General features: G+C 38.5%; 1 protein-coding gene across 1 annotated transcript in view; it reads right to left on the bottom strand.

Annotated features, from left to right (window-relative positions):
* Positions 1-17,483, bottom strand: part of kcnd1 (potassium voltage-gated channel, Shal-related subfamily, member 1) — a 65,617-nt gene extending 48,134 nt beyond the window's left edge. Inside the window, exons 1-2 of the mRNA XM_026928607.3 lie at positions 17,177-17,483; positions 14,182-16,088 (exon numbers count right to left, since the gene is read on the bottom strand). Of these exons, the coding sequence (XP_026784408.1) occupies positions 14,182-15,296 (1,115 nt within the window). The 5' untranslated portion in view covers positions 15,297-16,088; positions 17,177-17,483. The remainder of the gene's footprint in view (positions 1-14,181; positions 16,089-17,176) is intronic.
* Positions 17,484-23,731: the final 6,248 nt, after the last annotated feature.

Here is a 23,731-nt window from a genome sequence, read left to right as displayed (position 1 = left end):
AGTAGTAGTATCCAGTTAGTTAATCTTTACACAACACACAAATACTACACAAATACCCTAAACTCAGTAATCCTTACATGTAATTGATATGAAATACGTACTTATGATTTATAGTGCATAAATTGTGGCTTAACCAGGCATGGGGTGGTGTGAAGCAGGCTGGGAAAAAGCAGAGTTAATGTTACCACCAAGAAGTTGATTATTTTCCAGTCAGAGGATGTGAAAATGTTTTATTCTTCTTGTACCACAGTCTTAGCCAAGACTATAGTTTTTATTTATTATGGTATGACATGTACTATTTTAAATCCATTTATATTTATGTTTATTGTTGAACGTTCATAAAACAAGTCAGTTTCTGTTATCGCTCACATTATACAGCTATAAACAGCAATTTGTCATGTTACCGAGTAGTTCAAACTGCACTGTCCTTAAGACTTTCCCATGTTAAAAACTTAGTTACTGCTTTACCTCTGACTGTTACAAAGTGCTGACCCTGGAGACTCCTTCCAGACATGCTAAATAAACATCTCCTCAAAGAAACCTTAATAATGTCAACTATTAAATATGGTTTTTAAATCAGTTTATGGGGAGTGTAATAGAATAAGCACATTAATATAAATGTGTAATTTGTATTATAGCAAGAACTACTGTCAGAACTGTTGTTATAGAAATTTTTTCAACACCTTCTGAATTCAACAACAGAGTGGTATAAGACAAAGATAACATCTTTATTAGTAAAGTATGTGTAAAGTGTGTAAATGTTTGCATAAGCCAAACCAAACAAAAAATTTGCCACCAGATTGACATTAATTTTCTTCCTACTTGTATGCGTATGTTGAACAGCTGTAAAGTGCAAAGCATATTCCTGACACAGCTCATTTGCATATAGTGATGCCCACAAACTTCCATAAAAGGTCAAGTGCACAGAGGGCTGGGAGTGCAAAATGAACTATAAAAGATGAAAGACAGAACTAGACAGAAGTGGAAGTTATTTGACTTAAAAAAAATATTTAAAAAATATTTAAGAAATTTAAATATATATTTAAATAATTTAAAAAATATTTAATAATAATAATAATATATATATATATATATATATATATATATATATATATATATATATATATATATCATTATTATTATTATTGTTGTTATTATTAAGTGTGCACTTATTTGTTTGTATCTGTTTACGGCTATGTGCTAAAAGACCGGCCCGTCCTCCGTTGATACAGCGACGTTTCTTTTATCATAGTTAATGATTGTCTTGGTAATGCCCAAGGGGCACAAAACTACACTACCCATCAGCCCAGTATGTCAGACGTCACTATCACTCACACCTGTTTCCTGTTTCACCTTAATTAGTACCACTATTTAAGTTCTAGTTTTTCAGCGTCTCTTTGTCAAGCTTCTGTTGTATTGTCGTCTGTTGCTGTGTGTGCCCCTCAGTATTGCTTCTAGTCTGTATGGTTTTGTTGTTTTTTTTGCCTTGTATCCACAGCTCATGTTTATGGTTGTTGTTTTCACATTTTTGGTTGTTTGGTTGCACTTTACTTAATAAATTGTCTGCACTTGCATCCGCCTTCGCCTCCCATTCATGACAATGATTAGTTTTGTTTGTCTTCACATATGGGCTTGTGTTGGCTCTCTTTCGTTTTTTCACATTGTTTGATTGTATTATTCGATCAAGTTAAGGTTTACATTAGTTAGTCTTCTTATGCCTAAATTTACACAACCTCAGGTGCATGAGTAGGATATGTACATTTTTCCAAATTTAGTGGATTTTTATGAATAGCAAATTTCCATTTTTGCTATGTACAAACAATTTATGAATAAATGCATTTCTATCCAGCTAAATAAAGCCCATTGTCACTAAAACTATGGCCAGTTAGATATGATCTAAAATATTATGAATAATTCTACAATAATCATATACATTCTGTTCTAATGTAACATGTTTAAGTACCAAATGTGGTTGAAAGGGACTAAATGCAGGTAGGAACTAAAGTTTTTGGAGATGACAGACAACTTGCTCTGTAAGATTGAGCCGAGGAACACACTAGAGCCAGTTGTTGTTAAGTCTATCTCAATTCAAATGTCACTTGTCATTCTGTCTCTGTGTTAGTTGTCGCTGTCGCAGGAAAATGAACATAGAAATTAAACGTCACCTGCCACTTTGTTGCTTGCTAGTGGGAACACAGAGTAAGCTTAAATACGGAATGAAATAGAGAGCCAGAGATGCTCATATCACACCAGAACTTCAAATTTATCATCCAGCCCTGTCACTTTGCAACACTGAGAATGGTGACATGTGTGAGCAGTAACAGGTCTATTAAAAGAGAGACCAAGAGAAGGGGAGAGACGTCAAGTCAAGCAAAGAACATGCCTTCTAGTGTCTATAAATGATGCTAGAAATTTTTTGAAGCAAAAAATATAAAACTTTCTTGATGAAAAGAAGCTTCTGAATACCTGTTTTGCTATATTAGCTGTGAACTGGTAACCTAAAGCATATTTACACTCTCTACCACAACACATACCAATACTACCAGCTTGTCATCAACCTTCATTTTCAGTTCTTGGAGGCCCTGTGGTGCAGTATTTAATTCCATGGAAAGGTGATGTCACAGAAATGGATGCCCACACACACACAAACACACACCCATCAGTGTGTGCAAATGTGTGCCCACAACCCTGTGGACTTGCATGCGGAGATTATCGATGGTGAAGAGATGATCGATTCTCTTCCATCTTGTTTGAGTGAAAGGAGCTTCCCTGCCTTTGCTAATGTCACTGATTCTCTAAGCCTTAGAGAAAGAAAGAAAAAGAAACACTCTCCATGGCCTCGCTTTGCTTCACGTGAACACCTCACTTCTCGTATACCCATCTCTCGTATAATTTAAAGCATTCAATCCCACAAGCGCCTTCAGATTAGGCCATTCTTCAGGGCTGTGAGATCCAGCAATCTTTCCATCTGTGTGATCGTACGAATGAAATGCATAACAACTTCAAACCATCCTTCATTGCTTGTCTCATAGCAATGCGACTATGCGAAACCATCTCCTGTAAACTCTCGGATTTAAATTCCACCTCTGTCAACCTTGACGGATCAAACGCTAGGAAAGGGCGTGGAAGAAAATAACATCACCTGAGTAACGGAGCAGGAAGAAAAGTGCGACTTGAACCGTATCATGCCTGAGAGAACATTTCCAATACAGAAAGCTGCACATCTGAGCAAATTGGTTTTGTTAAACCTCCGTGTGCATCCAGTTGCCATCCTGCTTGGTTAGCCGAAGTTGAGATGGAATTTTCATTGTCTTCTACTTAACAGGAGCATGAACAGATATAAGACAAACACAGAATACAGAGAGGCATTGTGTTTCTACTGCAGTAGTGCATGTGTTTTTAAGTGTCACAGCCAGGGTTCATTTTCAGAGTTGTTTCTATTTAGTCACACTTTAAAATATGATCAAGTTTCAGTTACATCATATTGATTATTTGTACTCTATTTAAAATGACATATAGTTTTTATCATTTTTGTCCCTGGAGTTTGAAAAAACAACAAATTCAGCCTTCCTTGTAAAACTGCTGTATTGGATTACTGTCATTATGTGGTACCACTTAAGATTTCTATTATCAATAACTTTTAAAAAGACAAAGCAAACATCACATCTGCCAACTGTCCTTAAAATGATAATGGATTAAACAGATTCTATTACCTCCATTATCTAGTAAAAGATATTAACAAGTGATAATTTGACATAAGTGACAAACTGTCAAATTACCAATTATAAAATGGGTGAATAAACTGGTAAATTTGAGTTTATAATCCTAGGAACTGGCCTAGTATTTAATTGTGCAATGTCAGGAATAAAACGGTTTTGGCATGCTGTTACAGGAGAACAATCAACAACGGGGTGGTGTGATGTGGCCTGAACATAAGCAAAGGTTACCACCAGAAAATAACACAGCAATTTGCAAGTTGTTACTACAGAACAATAACATATTAGAGCAAGCGCATCGAAATAAATCTTAGATTTGCCTTGCAGTCCACACTACTGGTTCATGGTTTGGATTTTTTTTTTTTTTGAAAACTGACAGGGTAAGATTAATCTTAGCATTTCTGCTGTCTATAAATGGATTCTAGAGCATTTTCAATGGAACTTAGTGACTTTTGGGTAAACCTGCTTTTGTGATTGCAATGGACCACATGTATCACATCAAGATCAAAAACTCTTTCTAGAAAAACAGTGATTATTCTTTAATTTGTTCAGAAAAAAAGTAGATGGTATTGCTTCTACAATCGATTCGCTAGCTTATTGCAGTACTTCACATTACTCTTCAATCGACTTGATTCCAGCGATGGTAAAAATGCACCTAATGAGCCTTGTCCTTTCACAGTAAGATGGATCATGTCAGCATTTTATCTCCCACAACATGTCATTAACTCTGAGTAATGAATATGGCTGCTTTAGCAGACCTTTTGACCCCCATGTCATCTTCTTTTATTCGATATACTATGTGGGTGAACTAATCTTCAGCCCAATGTCAGACAAAATACCTTAGGTCATGAGGTCATCAAGGATCAGCTGACCTCTTTGTTATATCTGTTACAATACAAGGGACAGGATTTGATCCAAATTAGCACATTACCAGATTTCCATTATCAAGCTATCATGTTCTGCGAGTGTACATGTAAATGCTTCTGCAGCTCTAAGACGCTAATCCTTAAAACATCAGCCTCTTTTGACTTCTAAGGATCACGAAATTTGATTAGCGTAGTAAATATATTTGTTTCAATTAGATTATGCATTGCCCATTGCCGATCAGCTATCCACTCAGAGCCAGGACAGCATGGGTGTAAACGTTAAGGAAATAAATGAACCCAATAAATGCATAAATGAACACACTCGATGCATAAATGAATAAATGAAGACCATCATTAGCACAACTTTTAGCACATAAACACAATGACTTACAAACACCCTCCATAGCTCTACAAGACAGTATTAATCACAGGAATAATTAAATTAATTCTTCTTCGGTAAGAGCTTTATCCTTGTCAGGGTCATGGTAGCTCTGGAGCCTACCCCGGAAACATAAGGTGTGAGATGGGAATACACCCTGGATGGCACGCCAGTCCATTGCAGGGCACCACACACACATTCACTCCTAGAGGCAATTTTAACATAACCAATCCACAGACTGGCAAGTTTTTGGGAGGTGGGAGGAAACTGGGGAACCTAGAGGAAAAAACCTGGGGGGAGAACATGCGTAGTTGCACACAGACAGTAACCCGAGATCAGGAGCAAACTAGGGACCCTGGAGCTGTGAGGTGGCATCGCTACCTGCAGTACCACCATGCCGGCCCATTTAATTCAGTTTAGCCTAATATACAATTATACAGTATTTATATACAAGTATGCATGAAATGACTAGTTCCAGCTGGTCTAGTGATTAAACAAGTTGGCCATCATCTTAATACAATCTGGTGGTTCCCAAACCAAAGTCCTCAAAGACTCATAGCTAGTCCAACACACCTAGTCAAAGGTGTGCCAGGCCTGGGTTAGGAAAGTCTGATGAATACGCAAGCTTAACAAGAACAACTATTTGGTTACTAACTGAAGAATTTAAAGTTGTCTTAATGGCCAATTTGAACATTAGATTGTTATTGTTAAATTGTAGGTATAAATGTATAGAAGATAAAGCTAATATATGACCTTTGCTCTCTATATGAACATATAGTATAGTAAAAATGCATGTTTTGCCAGAGGTACAAGTAACGTTAGCCCAGAAGTACCTCAGAGTAGTACTACTGATGAAGGGGGCTGTAAAATTACTGTAATTCACTGTCAAGTTAACTTGCTCTTGGAAAATCAACATTTGCATAGTCTTGGATGTAATGAATACCTTGTGACTTCTATCTGACAAGAACTCGAGAAAGCTTTAAAGAGCAAAGCATGCCTTTATGGTGTTTTTGCAAATAATTTTGCATAGTAAATCATAATAGAAGTTAGTTTCTTATATTTATAAATCCATTGGTAATAGTTGATAAACAGATTGTGTTCATAAGAAGGAGGAAAATTCAGTGGTTAAATAGATTTGATTTAATACTTTAAGTTAGATTTCTTAGTAATCTGAATCTATTTCTCTTACTGTAATTAAGGTTAGTGTAGCATGAGTCAGACATTATCTTGGTAACTCTTCGTCCTCTTAGAGGCTCTTTCCTCTTTACTGCACAGTAGAGGTAACACTGGTACCTGCGTGCATCAAATTATCTGATATTTTCAAGCTTCAGAAAAGTTTCTGTGATGAAGCTTTAATGTGAATGGTCATATGTTTTGTTATAGGAATTTCAGACTGAAAGCATACTAATGATTACATATTTACAAATTAATTTTTGACTTGCACAGTTGCCTGGTATGATTAATAACCAAGAGAAAGGTATAATAACTAATTTCTCACTCAAGTCATTACAGCTTGGCATCTACATCCTGCAGTAAAGCGAAAGGACAACACCAAGGTCCCAAAGAAAGTCTGCATATCCTGCAATGCCATCAGTGGAGTAGCTTTACTCTTGTAAGACACACATAAACAGGAGGACCACAGATTCATTTATGGTTGTGTTACATTAGATAGGTTTTTTTTTATTTTTTAACGACTTCTGGTAGTCTATGAACACAAACAACAGTTTATACAATACAATAGCTTGTATTCTATTACACCACAGCTCTGTTGAATTCCTTATACTGATTGATCAGAAAGTGTTGATTAATTTTCTGTAACAGAAATTCAGACAGCAGTTCCATCTGCAAGGTAAATCAGGTTTATATTAATGCACTTGTACTAATACATTATGTTTTTTATAGTAACAATTTATGCAGGAACTTGTATGGTGGAAGATCCACATAACCAGATTAATAAAGTCTGCGTCGTTGTTGATATGATTAGGTTTTCTGTAAGGGGATGTTTGTTATTTTTGGAAGGAGTCTCCAGAGTCAGCACATTGTAACAGTGGTAAAGCAGTAAATTTAGGTTTTCTGACACTGGAAAGTCTTCAGGACAGAGGAGTTTGCATTTATTTGTTTGTTTTTGTTTTCTGTAATATGACTATCTACTTCATTTTCTTTTATTGGAAAAATGATACAGATGATGAAAAAATAACTTCAGGGTGATAACAGTAACTCAGATTCACATCAGGTCACATCACACCACCACTATTGTCGATTATTTTCCTATAACCACATGCCCTGTCGTGTTTTATTACCAACTTATCCGTCAGATTTAAAACAAGCTGTATAGTTAGAGTTGTAAACTCCTCGGAACATTTGGCCCTTGCATGTTTGTCAAACTTTTATGGGCCTTTGGTGAACAGGATTATAGGAATATCTATAGAAAAAAAATACATTCCTTTGACCTTTGACCAAAATGAGGTATCCTTTTGCCTGGTGACTTGGTAGGATTGAAATGCAGGGACATAACATTAGCTGTTTACCTTTACTTCTGTTGAAATGACTGACTAATACATGCACTCTCTGCGTGTATGACATTGCTTAAACTGAGAATTGTGCAATGCTGCCATCAAACTAAGGTACCTCAGAACACAGCTGCCTTCTAAATGGGACAGGTTTGATTATATCATTAAGTAATATGAATGCTTGATATTGCATGCAAAGCCTGGCCGAAAATGCTGTCTACCTAGGTGGCCCTTTCCTACTGGAACATTCAGAAGATGTCTCTCTCTTTCTTGGAGAACGTCCAAACATCAGTCATGACATCTCGACATTCTGTATATCTGCCATGTGCTGGCTGGTTTCACTCATAGTAGCTTGATTGTGTGAACTCTTCTAAACCTATAACCACATTACCTCATGAATATACAACTCGGCATGGCTCAGTGGCTAATACACAGGGCTACTGTTGGAAGGTTGTGAGTTGCCATAGTTGGGTCCTATGGAAAAATCCTTAACCCTCAATTGATCAGTTGTATCCTGTCTCAATTGTGAGTCCCTTTCGATTAAAAGCATCAGCCAAATGAACAAATGAGCTAAATAAGTTTCAAGGATAGGAAAGAAAGTGTCTCAGCAGAATTTGATAAGTTCCTGCATCACCAGACTGTATTTGGCCAAGGCCATGCTTTGTACGGCTCGGGTTCAGGGCTTCCTATTACTCTTTATATCATTCCTTACCTAGCACTGTTAAAACTCACAGCACCCCTTGGCTAGAGAGGTTTCTCCTTTTATTCACTGGACTCGCTTGATCATCTACACTGCGAGGTCCTCTGGGTCTTGGATTGTTCAAGGACAGCTCATATCCCAGAAGACACTTATATAAGCTAACGGCAGATGGTGAAAGAAGGGAGATTGCGGCTCTGGGGAGAAGAAGAGATGCCAATGGGACTAAAGAGTACACGTCCTCTAGTGAAGGAGAGGATTATTCTCTTTTTCCCTAAAATTTCCATGGACAACTTCATCAGGTGCTGTGAAGAAGTCCTGGGGGAAGGTTCTTTGAATTATAATTTGAGTTCTTTGAAGGGAAGGAAGGATCAAATTAAATTGGTTGCTTTTTTTCCTTTGGCACATCTTTTTAACTTTATAAGAAGATTGTGATAGGGATGCAGTAAAGTGAGTCCCTGTCAGACGCTTTAAAGAAATTAATTTTCATCTGCTATACATTGTTTTAGCAGTCTTCTCCTATGTTACAGGAAAGGAAAGATTTAAAGGAAAAATCCGCCCTTTCATATCCATATGTGATCTTCAATTGTGCAAAAGATTTCTTTTCTAATGAAATTTTGAGTTGACTTTTTTGGTTTGAACTTCTTTAATTGACATTTTCACTCTGGTTAATAGTTTCCCACAAAGCCATTGAACTATGTGCTAATAGTGGTGCAGTGGGATTTATCTCTACCTAAAGAGAGTGATGCAACAGCACTTTAGTCCTTTAGTCTGCCAGCACTCTCACCTCCTCATCTGTACACTCTTCTCAAAGAGAGTGGTTTACAAAGCTTCAAATTTCAATACTGCCGTCAATGCCATTGAGTTCATCATCATATAAATCACTAACTAGCCACATCAAGTCTCTGCCGTAACTCAGCACATGTGCATCATAGAGCTGCACTGCATTCTGGGACTTTGAGTCCAGCATTTGCTCCAACATCACTACTCGACTGGATTTCTCATTAACATGAAAATGAACATCGCTGGAAAATGGTGAGTGAGAAAAGAGGCTCTTGCTCTTTTTGTTTTAAGGTGCTAACAGTGAAACCTGATTGTTATCCATAATGTTTGAGACTGTAGAATTTTTTTCTCTTATTAAACGCAGTTGTAACTGAGCTAGCATTGTCCCCCTATGACATCAACACAGACAACTGCAAACTTCTCACAGAAAATACAGCACCAACCAACAAATTAGCACCAGAATTGCTAAGCGTATCACAGCTATTACAATACAAACATATTTAATTTGTTTTATGGAGGAGTTTTCCTTTGAATTATACATCAGAACCTGGGAAAATGAGATAACGTTTACGACCTGGTAAAAAATAAGAAATATATGACATGATCCATGAGATTAGTGTGATGATAATGTGTGGATCTAATTGCAGGTAGAATCCTGTACTACTTCACAGGAATCTCCGAAGACTTCTTTCACCTCCGCTTATTTTGGCACACGTTACTCCTAGTCTTTTTCTGCACACCAAGGCTAAAATGGAGCATTTAAACAAGCTTTCAGTGGGACACACAAGCCTCATCAGCCGTAGCTGCCTGGAACATGAATGCATCTGGGGATCTTTGTGTTATCTCTGCAGGAACACGTGCACGCGCATACACACGCACATGCATACAAATGTATTCATTCACACTGACGAGGCGTTTGTTAGCATGCACAGTGTAGCGTGCAACCTGCGGGAGCTGCTTTCTTGTGTGTGTTTGCATTATAATTTTGCATTTGCAATTATTACTGTGATTTTAGCTTGCATAGTGCATATCATGGTGACATCAATCAGATTGTTGATTGTAGTCTGAATGATGGACTCAAAATGACAGTAATGTTTCTAAGCCAGGGTTGGGAGAGTTGGCACTGGCAAGCTCAGAATGTGTTCCTTACAAGGCTGCATGCACAGGAAACACAGTGGATGCACATCAGTGTAACCTTAAGGAAAACTTTTCAAGGCTGTTTAATGGAAAAATGCTGTCATAGATCTCAAGCTGTCCAATCTCCCATGGCTGTAACACTGCTTAGTTCAGTGATTGCCCTGCTATAACATGTCTGATTGGGCTTGCTTGCTAATTATCAAGGCTTTTATGACCTGAAGCAGGTGTGCTAGAGCATTACAGAATGTCTGGAGTTTCACATGAAATCAATCGAGTATTGATTACTTCAGTTACGTTAAGACCGTTATCAGCACATAGACCTATGCGTGGTGTGTTTATCATTATTGTGTGACATGAAATCAATAGCTCGTGATGATACTATCAATCTAGGAATAGAAAACAAAAAGACTTCAGGTTAAATCCAAATACAAATATTTGGAGCACTACACAGATACAGATGCATATAATATCATTGTGTTACACCCATGCTATCCATAGCTCAATATCTTCCTGTCTCTGAAATGATCCATAATGACATCTCAGCAGACAGTGTTCAATAAGGCATTGTCCTGACTGAGTTTAACTACATACAAGAGCATGGCGAGGTATAATATAATATAGAACAATGCTCAAGAGTGGTAGTGGTGTGTATGTGTGTGTGCATGTGTGTGTAAAATCTGTATGAAAGGCAGTCATCCAAGATGATGTATGAAGAAAAAGTAGAATATTTAATACCCATGTCTTCACAACTACACAATCAACTGAAACATGAGAACTGGCATGATTCATTTATATTCTGGTACAATGTATGGTCAGACTAAAGCTCCTGCTGAGAAATGGATTGTGGTCATTAACACTAATGTGAATTTGATATCTAAACCAACGACATTTATCAGGATGTCAGGGTGCAATGTATAATCTCCCATTTTCATACAGCGCAAAATAAGAATCAGGTCTCAAAAGCATTGTTTAAAAAAATAATCTCAATAAATAAACAATAAAGTATTGTTGCATGTGTTTAAATGCACTCCAATAATATCCTCTCATCTGGTCTAATAAATATGTAATAATACACTGAGTCATTAGATGGCTATATCTAATAAAGTGCAATGAATTCAGGATTATCTCTGAAACTTAAAACCAAGAAATGTCAACAGACATGCAGGGAAAGTTATCTGTACCCAGACTCACATTAAACATGTGCTGAACAGGCATTTCTGAATCCACATTATTGAAATTACCTGTATGCACTTCAAGCCCCAGAGTTTGCTAAGGCTTTTGTGTATAGAAGTTTCTAGACCACACGGTTATTTTTTTAAAAAAGCACTGGCAGGATGGAGTGATGAAGCTCATTACTTTATTTCTTTATTTTTACTGTCAGTGGCAATACCATGTAGAATAAAAGCAAAAAATAATTGAAGGTAAAAATGAAAATGATAAGTAATAATCTAGTCATAGCCTTATTTATTAAGAATGTATTGAGATTGAGTCACGCATAGGCCTAGTCGTATTAATCAAATTAATTTCCCATCTTTGCAAATTTGTCTTAATTTAGCAGTCTGGAGTCCACCCACCCAATTGGCACATTAATTTCACAGTGTTTAGTGTGCTCAATTCACAGCTTTCTATTAAAGATTATTATTTCGACACTATACACAAACACTGCTCAAGTCATGAATTTCTGGGTGAAACACTGTTCTTACATCACATAGTCAGATAGTGGTGCTGGACTTATTACAGTAGATATTGGGCAAGAAAATTTGCAAAATTTTACATTCAAGGTCAGAGTCACAAGTTATTGAGACACACCAATACTACTGTTAAAGAAACACTTACTTCATGATTCTGAAAAATCGTAGCTTTTAGGTGTGTCCTGTATCGCTGTAGCAAGAGGTCAAAACCCGTAAATGCTACAGCTAAACCTCTAGTAACTAGTAAACTACCAACACCATTTTCTGCATCTGTTTTCTTCCAATTATATATAAGTGCTTTTCTTGAATGCCCAACATATATTAAATAAATCAAATAATCATATGTAAAGAAAGATATATCCTTAATGTAGCAGATGATACATATGCATAAATACTGTATTTATAAACTATACTTCCATGCAAGCAGATGTAAGTTGTGTTAAACACAAATACATTGAATGTAAGCCTTGTCCCAATGGTTGTGATAGCCTTCCTCCTTCCATCCATCCATCACTGCAAGAGATCATGCTGTATCAGTGAAAAAAGACCCACGGCCCACACACATCTTCTCTCTCCTGCGTGCTGTACCTAATCACCAGCAATAATGTGACAGACTCCTGTAATTTACTCCATATGGATGTTAAATGGACTGCTGTCATGTTTACTCTCATCTAGCTGAGCAACATGCACATCTGATGTGCAGTAAAGGATTTGATTTGGATGTGAAATGCTTGGGCTGTCTGTCTTACAGAAACTGCTTTTCAGAAACTCTGATTCATAGCCAGTCCATCCTGAATAGTAAGCAGAGGTGCCAATGTTGCTAATAAGAAAATCCTAGTAGGCAGAGAGCATGTGTCAGTGGATTTTTGTGCACCAAGCTGTAATAAGAAGAGTGAGGGAAAAGTTTGAGAGGAACGCTACTTAATAACAAACAGCTACTCATTTCTTTACCAATGGAAAGAGACCACAATCTGCACCCACTCGGGTTCTATTGGCTCACTAGACCAAGATTCACAACCGTACAGGTCAAAATTCACCTACAAATGAAATTAACCACTACTAGAATCAAATGTGCATCTTTCACAGCCCATGTCCTTTCCCTTTTAGTGAATTGCCTTTTCTGCTTTGTGAATTGTATTTGCGTTTGGGCTGAGTGCTGTTTTAGCTGAAAAGGCAGAAAAACTTAGTTTTCAGGTGCCACCCATATTGCTGTAGCAAGGGGTCATCATGAAAAATCTTAAATGCCATGGCTAAAACGTAGATGTTGGCACCTCTTTGTAAGATCAGACAGCAAATACGTATGAAGCAGTGTTACTACTGTGCAGGTACATGTGAGGAAATGTTACTGTTGTGCAGGTACATATGAGGAAATGCTCTATGTAGAGCATTGTTTAAAACACTAAAGAAAAGCTTTCAACTCAAAGCATTAGCCAAAAATGCTATCATATTATATGTATGCTTATTGTAAGCTTATTTATATGGACTTATTTATAGTCATGGATTGAAAACACAATAGTCAACGTAGGTGAATTTCATAAACATTTAAACAAATATTAGTTAATACCATTACTTATGGTTTATCATAAGGTTTTACACTTGTTAATGTTAATTAACGCAGTAAATACTGATAATTCCTGCTATTTTTGCATAGCTTACAGTTTATGGACATGCACAACCCTTTCACATTTATAAAATATCTGTATGATATGAGAAGCACAGTAAAGAAGAATTCTCCAGCATGTGCCTTTTTTTATCTGCTCCTGTCTGATATCTGTAATAAAACGTATTAAAATAAAAGTTTCATATATTGCATCATGGGACACAGGAGAACAGCCCTCCAGAATAACTTAGTACATGTCTTATTAAACCCTGTGTGACAAATGCGTGACGATATAAGTTTTTCACAGTGTTTTTGTCAGCTGCACAGACCATTTCAGGTAGTACCTGATACACAGAATATTACACTTTATAAGTCACTGCAAAACTTTCCACAGAACCTGCATGTAAGGACACTGTCAGCAGCATGCATGAGAAATGAAGCTGTAAGTGGATTTAGGCACAGGGGAATTTCCTAAAGAGTCCTTAATGGATCTTATCCGCCTTTTCGCGAGAACCTGACCTGCTGCTACACAGTCAGCACGCTTCACCTCAAGGAAGTGTGTATCACTCATTGTGTATGTGTAAAAAAATGATGTCACTATTAAGGAAGAATGATGAAATTTGGGCCTGCAGGGCCACAGCACAGTTTATTATTTTCTTGCTACAATACATATGGATTCGACCAATTTCTGATTTGAATCTTAAGCAGAGAAAGCATAAACTGTGTAGTGTTGTTGTTTAGATCTATCTACATTCGATCCACAGTTACACTTGATGTAAAGCCAAAAAACAGATGGACTCACCCCAGCGTTGTCATAGTGACAATGGTGTACCAGAAGGAGGCTGGAATGCTGGTGAAGTTGGTTTCCTTGGTGCCTTTTTCAGCATAGAACATGACTGTGGCGAATATAATGATGGCCATAGTGAGGGAGAAGAGGAGGAAGCCAAGCTCAGAGGCACAGCTCTTTAATGTGTAGCCGAGGATGCGCAGGCCCTGTGAGTGGCGCGAGAACTTGAAGATGCGGAAGACCCGGAAGACACGTAGTGTGACAAAAGCACCGCTCACGTCCTCATTCTCAGGCATGACCAAGCCAATGTAGTAGGGCATGATGGCCACAACATCGATGACGCTCATAACTGAGCGCATGAACTTGCAGCGGCTGGGGGCAGCGAATAACCTCATCAGGTACTCGAATGTGAAAATGAGCACGCATGCCGTATCCATGCAGAAGAAGGCCACTGAGTACTTCTCGCCGCATGGCAAGTCCTTTAGGCTGCCTTTGGGTGCCCGACACGGCACAGTCTCCACTACGTTAGCAATAACTGAGACGGCAATGAAGAAGCCTGTGACATAGTAGAACACCAGAGCCATTGTACTGGTGTGCGGATTCTCAAAAGCTCGCCATAAACGTTCACGAGGTGTGCTGTTTGGAGGTAAGGGTTGGTCTGTTGCCATCTCTGCCTCTGTGTCCTCAGCCAGCCTCTCCTGGTTTTCCTTTTTACGATCACGGTACTCTTCCATGCAGCAGTCCCCAATGATGTCCGGCACAATGCCATAGAAAGCCAGCTCCTCATCAAAAGCTTGGATGCACTCCTGCCGTGGGTAGTGCAGCTTGCCTGTGCGATAGAAGTTCAGGATGTGCCGAAACATCTCTGGGTCCCTATCAAAGAAATATTCCTGAGTGTCTTCATTATAGAAGAATTCCTTTTCAGAGCTTCCCAGCAAGGTGTCAGGATAACGGTCCAGGGTGTTTTTCCACGTCTGGAAGCGAAGCCCACTCACGTTAACTATCAGGATCTCATCACTGCGGCTCTTCTTATCAACAGGAGGTTTGGGCATGGACTTTTTGGCCAGAGGAAGCCAGCCAACCGCAGCTGCCCGGGCAAAGGGTAACCATGTTGCAACTCCGGCTGCCATTTTTGCTTTTTTGTTGCTATAGTTTTTACCAGAGTAGAGATTATGTAGAGAGTAGAGAGTATGGTGTAGGACCCTGAGGTGAACTCTCCGAACTTTTTTGAAGTAAGAGGAACAAAAAAGGAATTTCCAAACTAATCATTCGAGCTGTTAGGTTTTTTTTTTTTCTTCTCAGCCAGACCTTATGGTTCGATTTTTTTATTTTAGTTTTTTTTTTTCAGCCTGTCTGTCCATGTAACTCACAGGGGAATGTTCCTGCAAGGTGAGTGGCTTCAGGGAAATTTTATCATCATCATTAGGAAAAAACCTCACAACAGTCCCACTGGACTACTGAGGACACATCTGATGCCATTTGATATCACATGGCGAACTTATTTCTGTAAACCAAGAAAAGAAAAAGGCCCCTTAAACAGACCCTGTGTATTCAAATTCTCTCCTCAGAGCCTTTTCCTGCAGGGTCCTCTTCATAAAATCATTTTATGGTAAGCCTGCCGGCTCTTGCTCTCACACACTGCCTAAAGACAATTTCAAATTCTTATTAAATTGTGGTGATGGTCTCTGAAATTGCAAGATAGGCAAATCTTACTTTACTGCTTTCAATCTTTCTCTCTCTCTCACTCTTCCTCTCTCTCTCACTCTCTGTTGTTTAAGAGCTTTGATGCTGAGTGTCTCCCCTCCCTTACAAGTGAGCCTTAAGTGGCTACTCGATTTCAGCGATGGTCGACGAGGCTTTTGAATGGAGATCTCGAGATCGCAGGCGCCTCTATTCCATATACGGCATGTTCCTTAATGTCCCTGTCAGAACAAACACAACAAGAGCTCAGATACTGTACAGCTCTTACCGTGGAAGCCTGGATGCACTGTGACTTTTGTTTGTACCTAAGCTTTTCGCAATCTTCTTTGGATAAACAAGCTTCAAAGTAAGTTTATGAAAACCCTCTTACAAGTAACATTAAACTTTCACAAGATGTATGCACAGAACAAACAAGTGTTGTATTTTAGGATTTTAACTGAATAGCCATATCATAAAATTTATTTAAAAATATACAGGAAAATATGCATAGAAATATACAGGAAAGGTACGTATGTAGCATATGCTAAGGTCACGACTACCAATTATTTTTTATCTGTAAGCTGTATCACCTCCACAAAAATAACAAAATAACAGCTTTTGGATATTTCACTTTTAGAAGGTCACTGACTAACCTACCATCTGTCAAAATGCATATTATTTCCTAAGCTTCTCAATTAATTGCAAACTTCATGTTGCTGGGTAAACAAAAGTCTCCGGTAAACAAATACCTCCCAGCATGACAGCTGAAGTGAGATTAAAACCAGAGCCATGTATGCAGCACTTCAATTTTTGCCTGTTATAGAGCGTCATGAAGGACATGAATAACCCAACCCAGCCTCAATCCAGTACATCTATCACATGCCCTCACAATCAAAAATCAATATCAGTTTACTTCCTCTAATATCCCACACCAAGAAGCACATTAAGTTCATTTAGAAGTTAATATAGCAGTTCAGGGAAAAAATGTAGACTGCTATCTATAGCATCTGATTTCCAAATAAAATGAACTGCTTTTTATCCTTATATTGATATTGCTTGTGTAATTTTTTTTTATAACATCCATCTTATGTATAGCTTGTTGCTTGTAGCTCTACAGTCCCCTGCAGTCAACAAATCCATGTATTTTACAAAACCTCTCAACTCTGGAATATGACCCAAACATCTTTGAGTAAATTAAATTGAGAATGAAAAAGAGATGGTGGAAAGTCTCAATCTGTAATGAAGTTATGAGCAGTCAGCATGCTCTAAAACTCAAAGGTCTCATAGGCATCTCTAATCTATTTTGGAGCTTAATAAGGATCATAATTACCTCCCATTATGAGGATCTTGAAAGGATGATGGGTCCTGTGTGACAGAAAGCAGGTGACAGAAAGAAAAAAAAGAATGAGAAACAGACAGGCAAGAAAGAAATGATCCTCTGCAGCCGTCTCACCATAGCACACACAGGCTAGAGAAGAAGTGATTGTAATGCTTAGTCCGCCTAGCCTCCCTCTCTCTCTCTCTCTCTCTCTCTCTCTCTCTCTCTCTCTGCCCTTCTCTCTTTCTCTCTCTCTTTCCACTCCTCTCCTCCGCTTGTGCTGTTCCTCTCCTGCACTGCTTCTCTCTCTTGCTCTCTCTTTTGCTTGCTAAACCCCCTCCCTATGTCTTTCTCTCTGTCTCTGTGTGTGTGTCTCTCTCTCACACACACACACACACAAACACCGGCTTTCTGTCTCTCTCATATACTTATGAATCCATCTAATACTTAACTCGCAAATGCATTGCATCCTGCAATGGGCCAAGGAGTACGCGGTAAGGAAGCGGATTTTACACAACATGCAAGCACTGCAGATTAAAATTCTAAAAACACTCAAACTTTTCTTCATCTATATAGCAGCCTGACTTTTGTTTTACAATCATTCACTGATCCTTGCTTTATCCTGGTCAGTGTGGCAATGGATCCAAAGCTGATGCCAGGGACACTGGGTGTGAGATGGTACACCATGGTTGGGATGCCAGTTCATCACAGGGCACCATGCACACATTCATTCACACATAAGGATTATTTAGAGTCACCAGTTCATATACCAGGATATTTTTGCAAGGTGGGAGGATCAAGTTCAGGATCGAACCAGGGACCCTGGAGCTGTTAGGCAATGACGCTACCCGCTGCACCACCATATTAAATCATAGTATAGTGCAGAACAGTAACTAAGTCTGGCTTGTAACATAATGGCTTTTTTGTTACGGTTTTGTAGTATCATGTATTTTCATATAATGCCAGTCAGTACACTTTGAAAAAGAAGGGTTCTTAACTTTCTGAATGGGTTGTCTTCTGAAAAAGAAAACCTTGGTTGTAGGGTTTTACATAAAATTATTAAGGGTTTCCCCAGTTAAGCAAACTAAAGACCCCTTAATGGTGCTACATGGAATCTTTTTTTTTCTAGCCTACAATAGGATTATCTGTTCTTCTTATCTTCTCAACTTTTACAAGGCTCCTAAGTGCTCCAAAGCTCAAATCCCATTCAAAGCTGAAGTTCCAAGTATTGGCCCCGCATTCCTCTCTCCTCTGTCGATCAGAGCAAGGAAATATGAGGAGTCTTGTTAGCTTGTGTATACAAAATAGGGCAGTTTGTTCTCCTCTAAAAGTGTGCTATTCTAGCCTTCAGAAAGATGCGCTGTTGGCTTTATGTGTCTCAGAGGAAGCACTGCCAGATTGGTAGCTTTTCTGTGAAGGCTCAGTTAGTGGGTGGGAATTGGGTACGATAAATTGGAAAAATGTAATAAATGGCATGCATTTTGTAGTGTTGGTAACTCTGAACTGTGATGTAACAGATTGTCATCAACTGGAACTCGTATTGCTCTTGTCTTAATTGCCTTATTATTAACCTTCTCCTCACTCAGGAATCATATTTGATCCCCACTTGCTTCATTCCTGACTTTGATACCCCAGTGATTACGGCTTTGTACATCATTCAGACAGACTACATAATCACAGAACCAAATAGAGTAAGTTCCTCCTGTCAGTCATCAAACAATTCCCAGTTTTTCCTACTACTAGAGCTGATCAAAACCACCTCAGGTTTTCATGCTTCTAAATAAGACCCTCTGATTGGCTGGGGTGTGACCTACAGGAGCCAAAAGATATAGAAGCCTAAATCTAAATCTTCCTTCTTTACATCACTTACACTTTTGTTGGTAGACAAAAACTGATCCAAATTGCAATGCACCAGGCGCCAGGACAGACTATCCAGTTATAGCATATGCTTCCTCCGAGACACGTGAAGCCAGCCAAAGGCAACTGCTGTTCATGCTGCTTCGCTGAGCAGCATAACACACTCGGAGGAAAGCACTATCCATCCTCTTCCTCATACATGTGCTCACAGTGACACTGTGATTGGCAGGGGAGAGAGTATATGCCATCCCTCCCACCCAGAGAGCATGGCTAATTTTCAAAGTTGGGATTTTCTTTTCAGCCACTCAGGAGCCAGACTATCCTTTAAAAAAAATAAATAAATAAATTTCCATGACAGTCTGTTGACAGAAAGACATGCTGACAAGCTGACATTCACTCATTAGCCTGATGTCTCTAGTTTCATAGGGGGGAAAAAACGCATCACTCAGGCTCATAGGATAGTGCAGTAGAGCTGGTGGAATGAGTGCAGAAACGGTGATACTGGTTTTGTCTTATTTACTAGATGAAGTAATGATAATAATCCCTCAACATCTTGTGTTTTAATTCAGTTTTTTATCTTATATTATATTATTTTGTAAGTATTATGAATAATTTAGCAACTAGAATGAAAGTAAAAATCTCTGTTTTTGTCAATTTTATTTGCATTTCTTTAGAATAAAAGCTGCTGTTACAGCTATGGAACACTGTAGTGTCTGTAAATCTCAACAGTGCACAATGCCACTGTGTATTACTCATCATCTGGAGTTGGACCCATATTGAATTTATTTTGGGCTCAACCTGCTTTAGTCTTGATCTTTACTCCTACTTTTAAGTTTGTCTCACGTTGGAATAGTTGTTCTTATTTGCAGAGTCGTTCCATTTTTATGACAGTGCCTGATCCTCCAAGAATGTTAGGAGAGAGTGAAAAAAAAATCAAAATGACTTCCTTTCAAAAATGTCATTAATGGAACTAATAGAAGCTTCTCAGATGTGTTGTTTGGAAACAGGAGGAAGTTTTTGTCAAGATTTACGTTCACATGCTTCATGTTAGACCTTATATACAAATGAATAATACATGAAGGCAAAAGCTGAGTACAGCAAACCGACACTCGGCCACTTACCGTTTATAACGAGGACACTTTGCCCATTCGTACACCCCCACCCCACCACCACCACCACCACACACAAACATACACACACACACACACACACACACACAAAAGCATGCTGCTGGGATAGAAAGGCCCACGTGGCTTATTGAGTTGCACTGAAAATAGAAGGATTCAGTTACAGTGGTATTTATAGTTGTCCTGTTTTCTCAAAGGGATTAACAATTAGACTGCACTTACAGTGAATCCAGTTTAAATATAATACACAGCAATGCATGCACTCAGACACATGTCTCCATCTCAATATACATGTATGCCCATGGAAACACATACAGTTATATGAAGCACATATCTTATACATTTTTAACAAACTGTAACTGGTTTTGCTTTCTTTTTATAGCAAGAATGAATCAAGAAATAATGGACTTATAACTTAGTCCTGTTGTTGCTGAATTTTTTTTCTTTTTTTGGTGGTCAGTCTTAAATAATAAATAATCAGTTGTTTATCACATCCTTTACTAATAAATAAATGCTCCAATTGTAATGAATTGTATCTATTTGTGCAGAAAAAAACAAAGAGGCTGCAGGCTGTAGCACCTGCTGTGAGTTAAAGCAGCTTTTGCAGTGAGATCATTGGGGAAACATCAAGATTCAATACAAGCGAGAATAAACTGAGGAGGAGAGAGAGAGAGAGAGAGAGGTAAGCTGAAATGATGACTGGATCGATTACTACATTCCTCGAGTCATTGGCTGTGTAGAAGAGAAGAGCCTTCAGCAAGATGAGCCACAAAATTCAGGGTAACTGAAGCAGATATGCAGATACCTAATATTCTGTATAAAAGGATTATAATATAAAATGAAAATTAGAACCATTGAATATTTTTATCAATACATTTCTAAAGTATGCAACACATGCAGACCTTTATTTTCTAATAAAGAACCTAAAAAGAACAAGACAAATAAATGTGGAATAAATGTGCCTTAAATCTTTGGAAGAGAAAGTGCAAGAGCTACTTCCTCTGTGTCTGTGTGTGAGAGTGTGTGAGTGTGTGTGTGTGTGTGCATGTGTGTGTGTGTGTGTGTAATCATCAATAATTCACTAGCTTTGAAAATATCCAGAAGGAAATGGGCTGAAAACAGAAAAGAGCAACAAGGTTCAAAAACAAAGGAGAAAACAAGAAGAAGCCATATAAAAGAGAAAGAAATAGAAAATGCAAGGCACTGTGTGTAACTGACTCTCCATATTTTAACGCCCCGTTTCGACTCTAATCAGTATGCCTGCAGACTCAGGCAGTTATCAGACTTCTCAATGCGAGACTGCTGATGGATCTGGACTAGCTGGATTTGGGCCTTTTTAAATCGTGATTATAATCACACATGAGTAGCCGATTCTACATCAGCACTCACTGTGATGCATTTCACAAATGCTTCCCCAGGGCCGGTACTTTGCAAAAGCTACTAACCTGAGTCAGTTTCCTTTCATACAATTATACAGCTTGATGAAGGAGATCAGAGCCAAGATGTGGACAAACCCCTGCATGATGGAGATGGTCTCTGGTTTTAAAGCAGAGCTCTGATGTTCGACTGCAGAGGAATGACAGATATCGACACCTTCCTGCAGAGTTCATGTGTGTGGCAGTCTGGGAAAACCCACTGGATGTCACTGTGGCTTAATTCTGGCAAACAGACAAAAAAGATGATCCTGTTATGGCCAAAATTAGTCTTGCCTAGGCTACAAAGATCTTGTAGTGTAAAGAGACAGTTTAACAAATGCAGTGGTAATCACAGTCAGTCTGCCTAAAGATTTCTAAAACCATTCTAACAATGTCACGCTCTGATCACATTGTTGGAGAGTTATGTGCCAAACACAGAACAACTGGGCAGCATGTTGGTGCAACCGGCAGTATTGCCGCTTCACAGCTCCAGGGCCCCGGTACGATTCTGAGGGTTTGTGGAGTTTTGCAGGTTCTCCCCGTGTGTCCATTCGAGTTTCCTCCGGGTTGTCCAGTTTCCTCCCAACTCCCAAAATCATGCCGATATGCTGAATTGCCCATAAGTGTGAATAAGTGTACAAGCAAAACAAAAATAACATCCGTTTCACAATATACTGTATGTACAACTGAAAAGTAAGAAAAATGGCAACTTGAGTGCTGCCTTAAAGAGCAACTGTTCCACTACTCCAAGTAATCGAGTATACATTTGATTCTTGGATAAATCAAATCAGCATACACCATACACCAGCTCAGTGGAACAATAAGGCATGTCAGGAGCTTTTCCCCCACAGACTTCCCCCAACTCACAATTAAAAAGCAATGGTCTAAATGTATTTGTACACTTTCCTCTGTTGGCATGATTTGTTTAGTTGTTCGTTTTTTTTTTTTTTAACCTTTTTATTGAAGGTTAAAATACATGCAGCAGTTGTTGTTATTTGTTTTTACAGCATATGTTGTTTTCATGTACAAAACAATCCGATCACCAAAAAATTATGATTTTGATTATAATATGTTAAGCAATCAGATAGTGGTGTGGCACAGTGGTGCAGCGGATAACTGCTGTCTTACAGCTCCAGGCTCCCCAGGTCCATCCTGAACTCAGGTTACTGCAGTTTTGCATGTTTCCCTGTGTCTGCATGGGGGTCCTCCAGGTTCTCCTCCCACCTACGATTGAGTGTGTTAATGTGTGTGTGCATGTTGCCCATTCCAGAGTATTTCCACCTTACTTATACCATTTAATATCAGATTCATTGTTGGGATAAAATCCATTAAAACTGTTTTAATCCAATGTACGATGCAGTCAGATTGGAATGTTAGTTGTTAGTCCTATGAGATGTAATATTTCCTCTGAATAAAAGATTTAACTAAAGGTGAAAAAATCCTCGTCAGGTTCTATATGCACTGTACAACAGCTTGGAGGAGATTCACACATCCTTTCAAACCTCTGCCCACTACCTCCGACAGTGTTCATCACAAAGCCCAAAGCAAAAATGTATTCTTGCTATATACAGTAATTACCAATGATTAGTATTTCATAATAAAACGCAAGTGTAAAATCTCATTTTCTACATCTCTTACGTGACAATTCTTTCACCGAGATTTACACCAGTGCAGCATAAATCAGAGTGCAACATAACAATGCACTGTGAAGTATCCTGTGGATGGATATATACAGAGTGAAAAAGAACCACAAGATTCAACAAGTAAGAAGATTAAATAGAATTCAATTCCACAATGAGCATGTCAGATGAGACAGTGGTGAGGAAAAACTCCCTGAGATGGCACGAGGGATAACCCTTGCGAGGAACTAGTCTCACCCATCCTCTTCTGGGTGACACCAGATTATAAATCATTACAGTATGGAGGTGTAGTAAAGAAAGAAAGGCTTTTCAGTATGAATAGATTGTGAATAAGAATCCTGGGATGAGAACAGCACAGTCTTTATAATTACAGCAGCAGTTATTAGAAGGTACAGATCTACAGTAGAACATAGACCATAAATGGAACAGCACATCATAATAGTTTTGGGGTTTTACTATAACAGTATAAAACAAGGTAACACAAGGTAATTAACATGTATGAATGCAAGCTTTGTGTAATGAACATAC

Source organism: Pangasianodon hypophthalmus, chromosome 8 (genome assembly GCF_027358585.1).
Source record: "Pangasianodon hypophthalmus isolate fPanHyp1 chromosome 8, fPanHyp1.pri, whole genome shotgun sequence".
Lineage (NCBI taxonomy): Eukaryota > Metazoa > Chordata > Actinopteri > Siluriformes > Pangasiidae > Pangasianodon > Pangasianodon hypophthalmus.
This window is presented reverse-complemented; position numbering and strand designations above follow the sequence as displayed.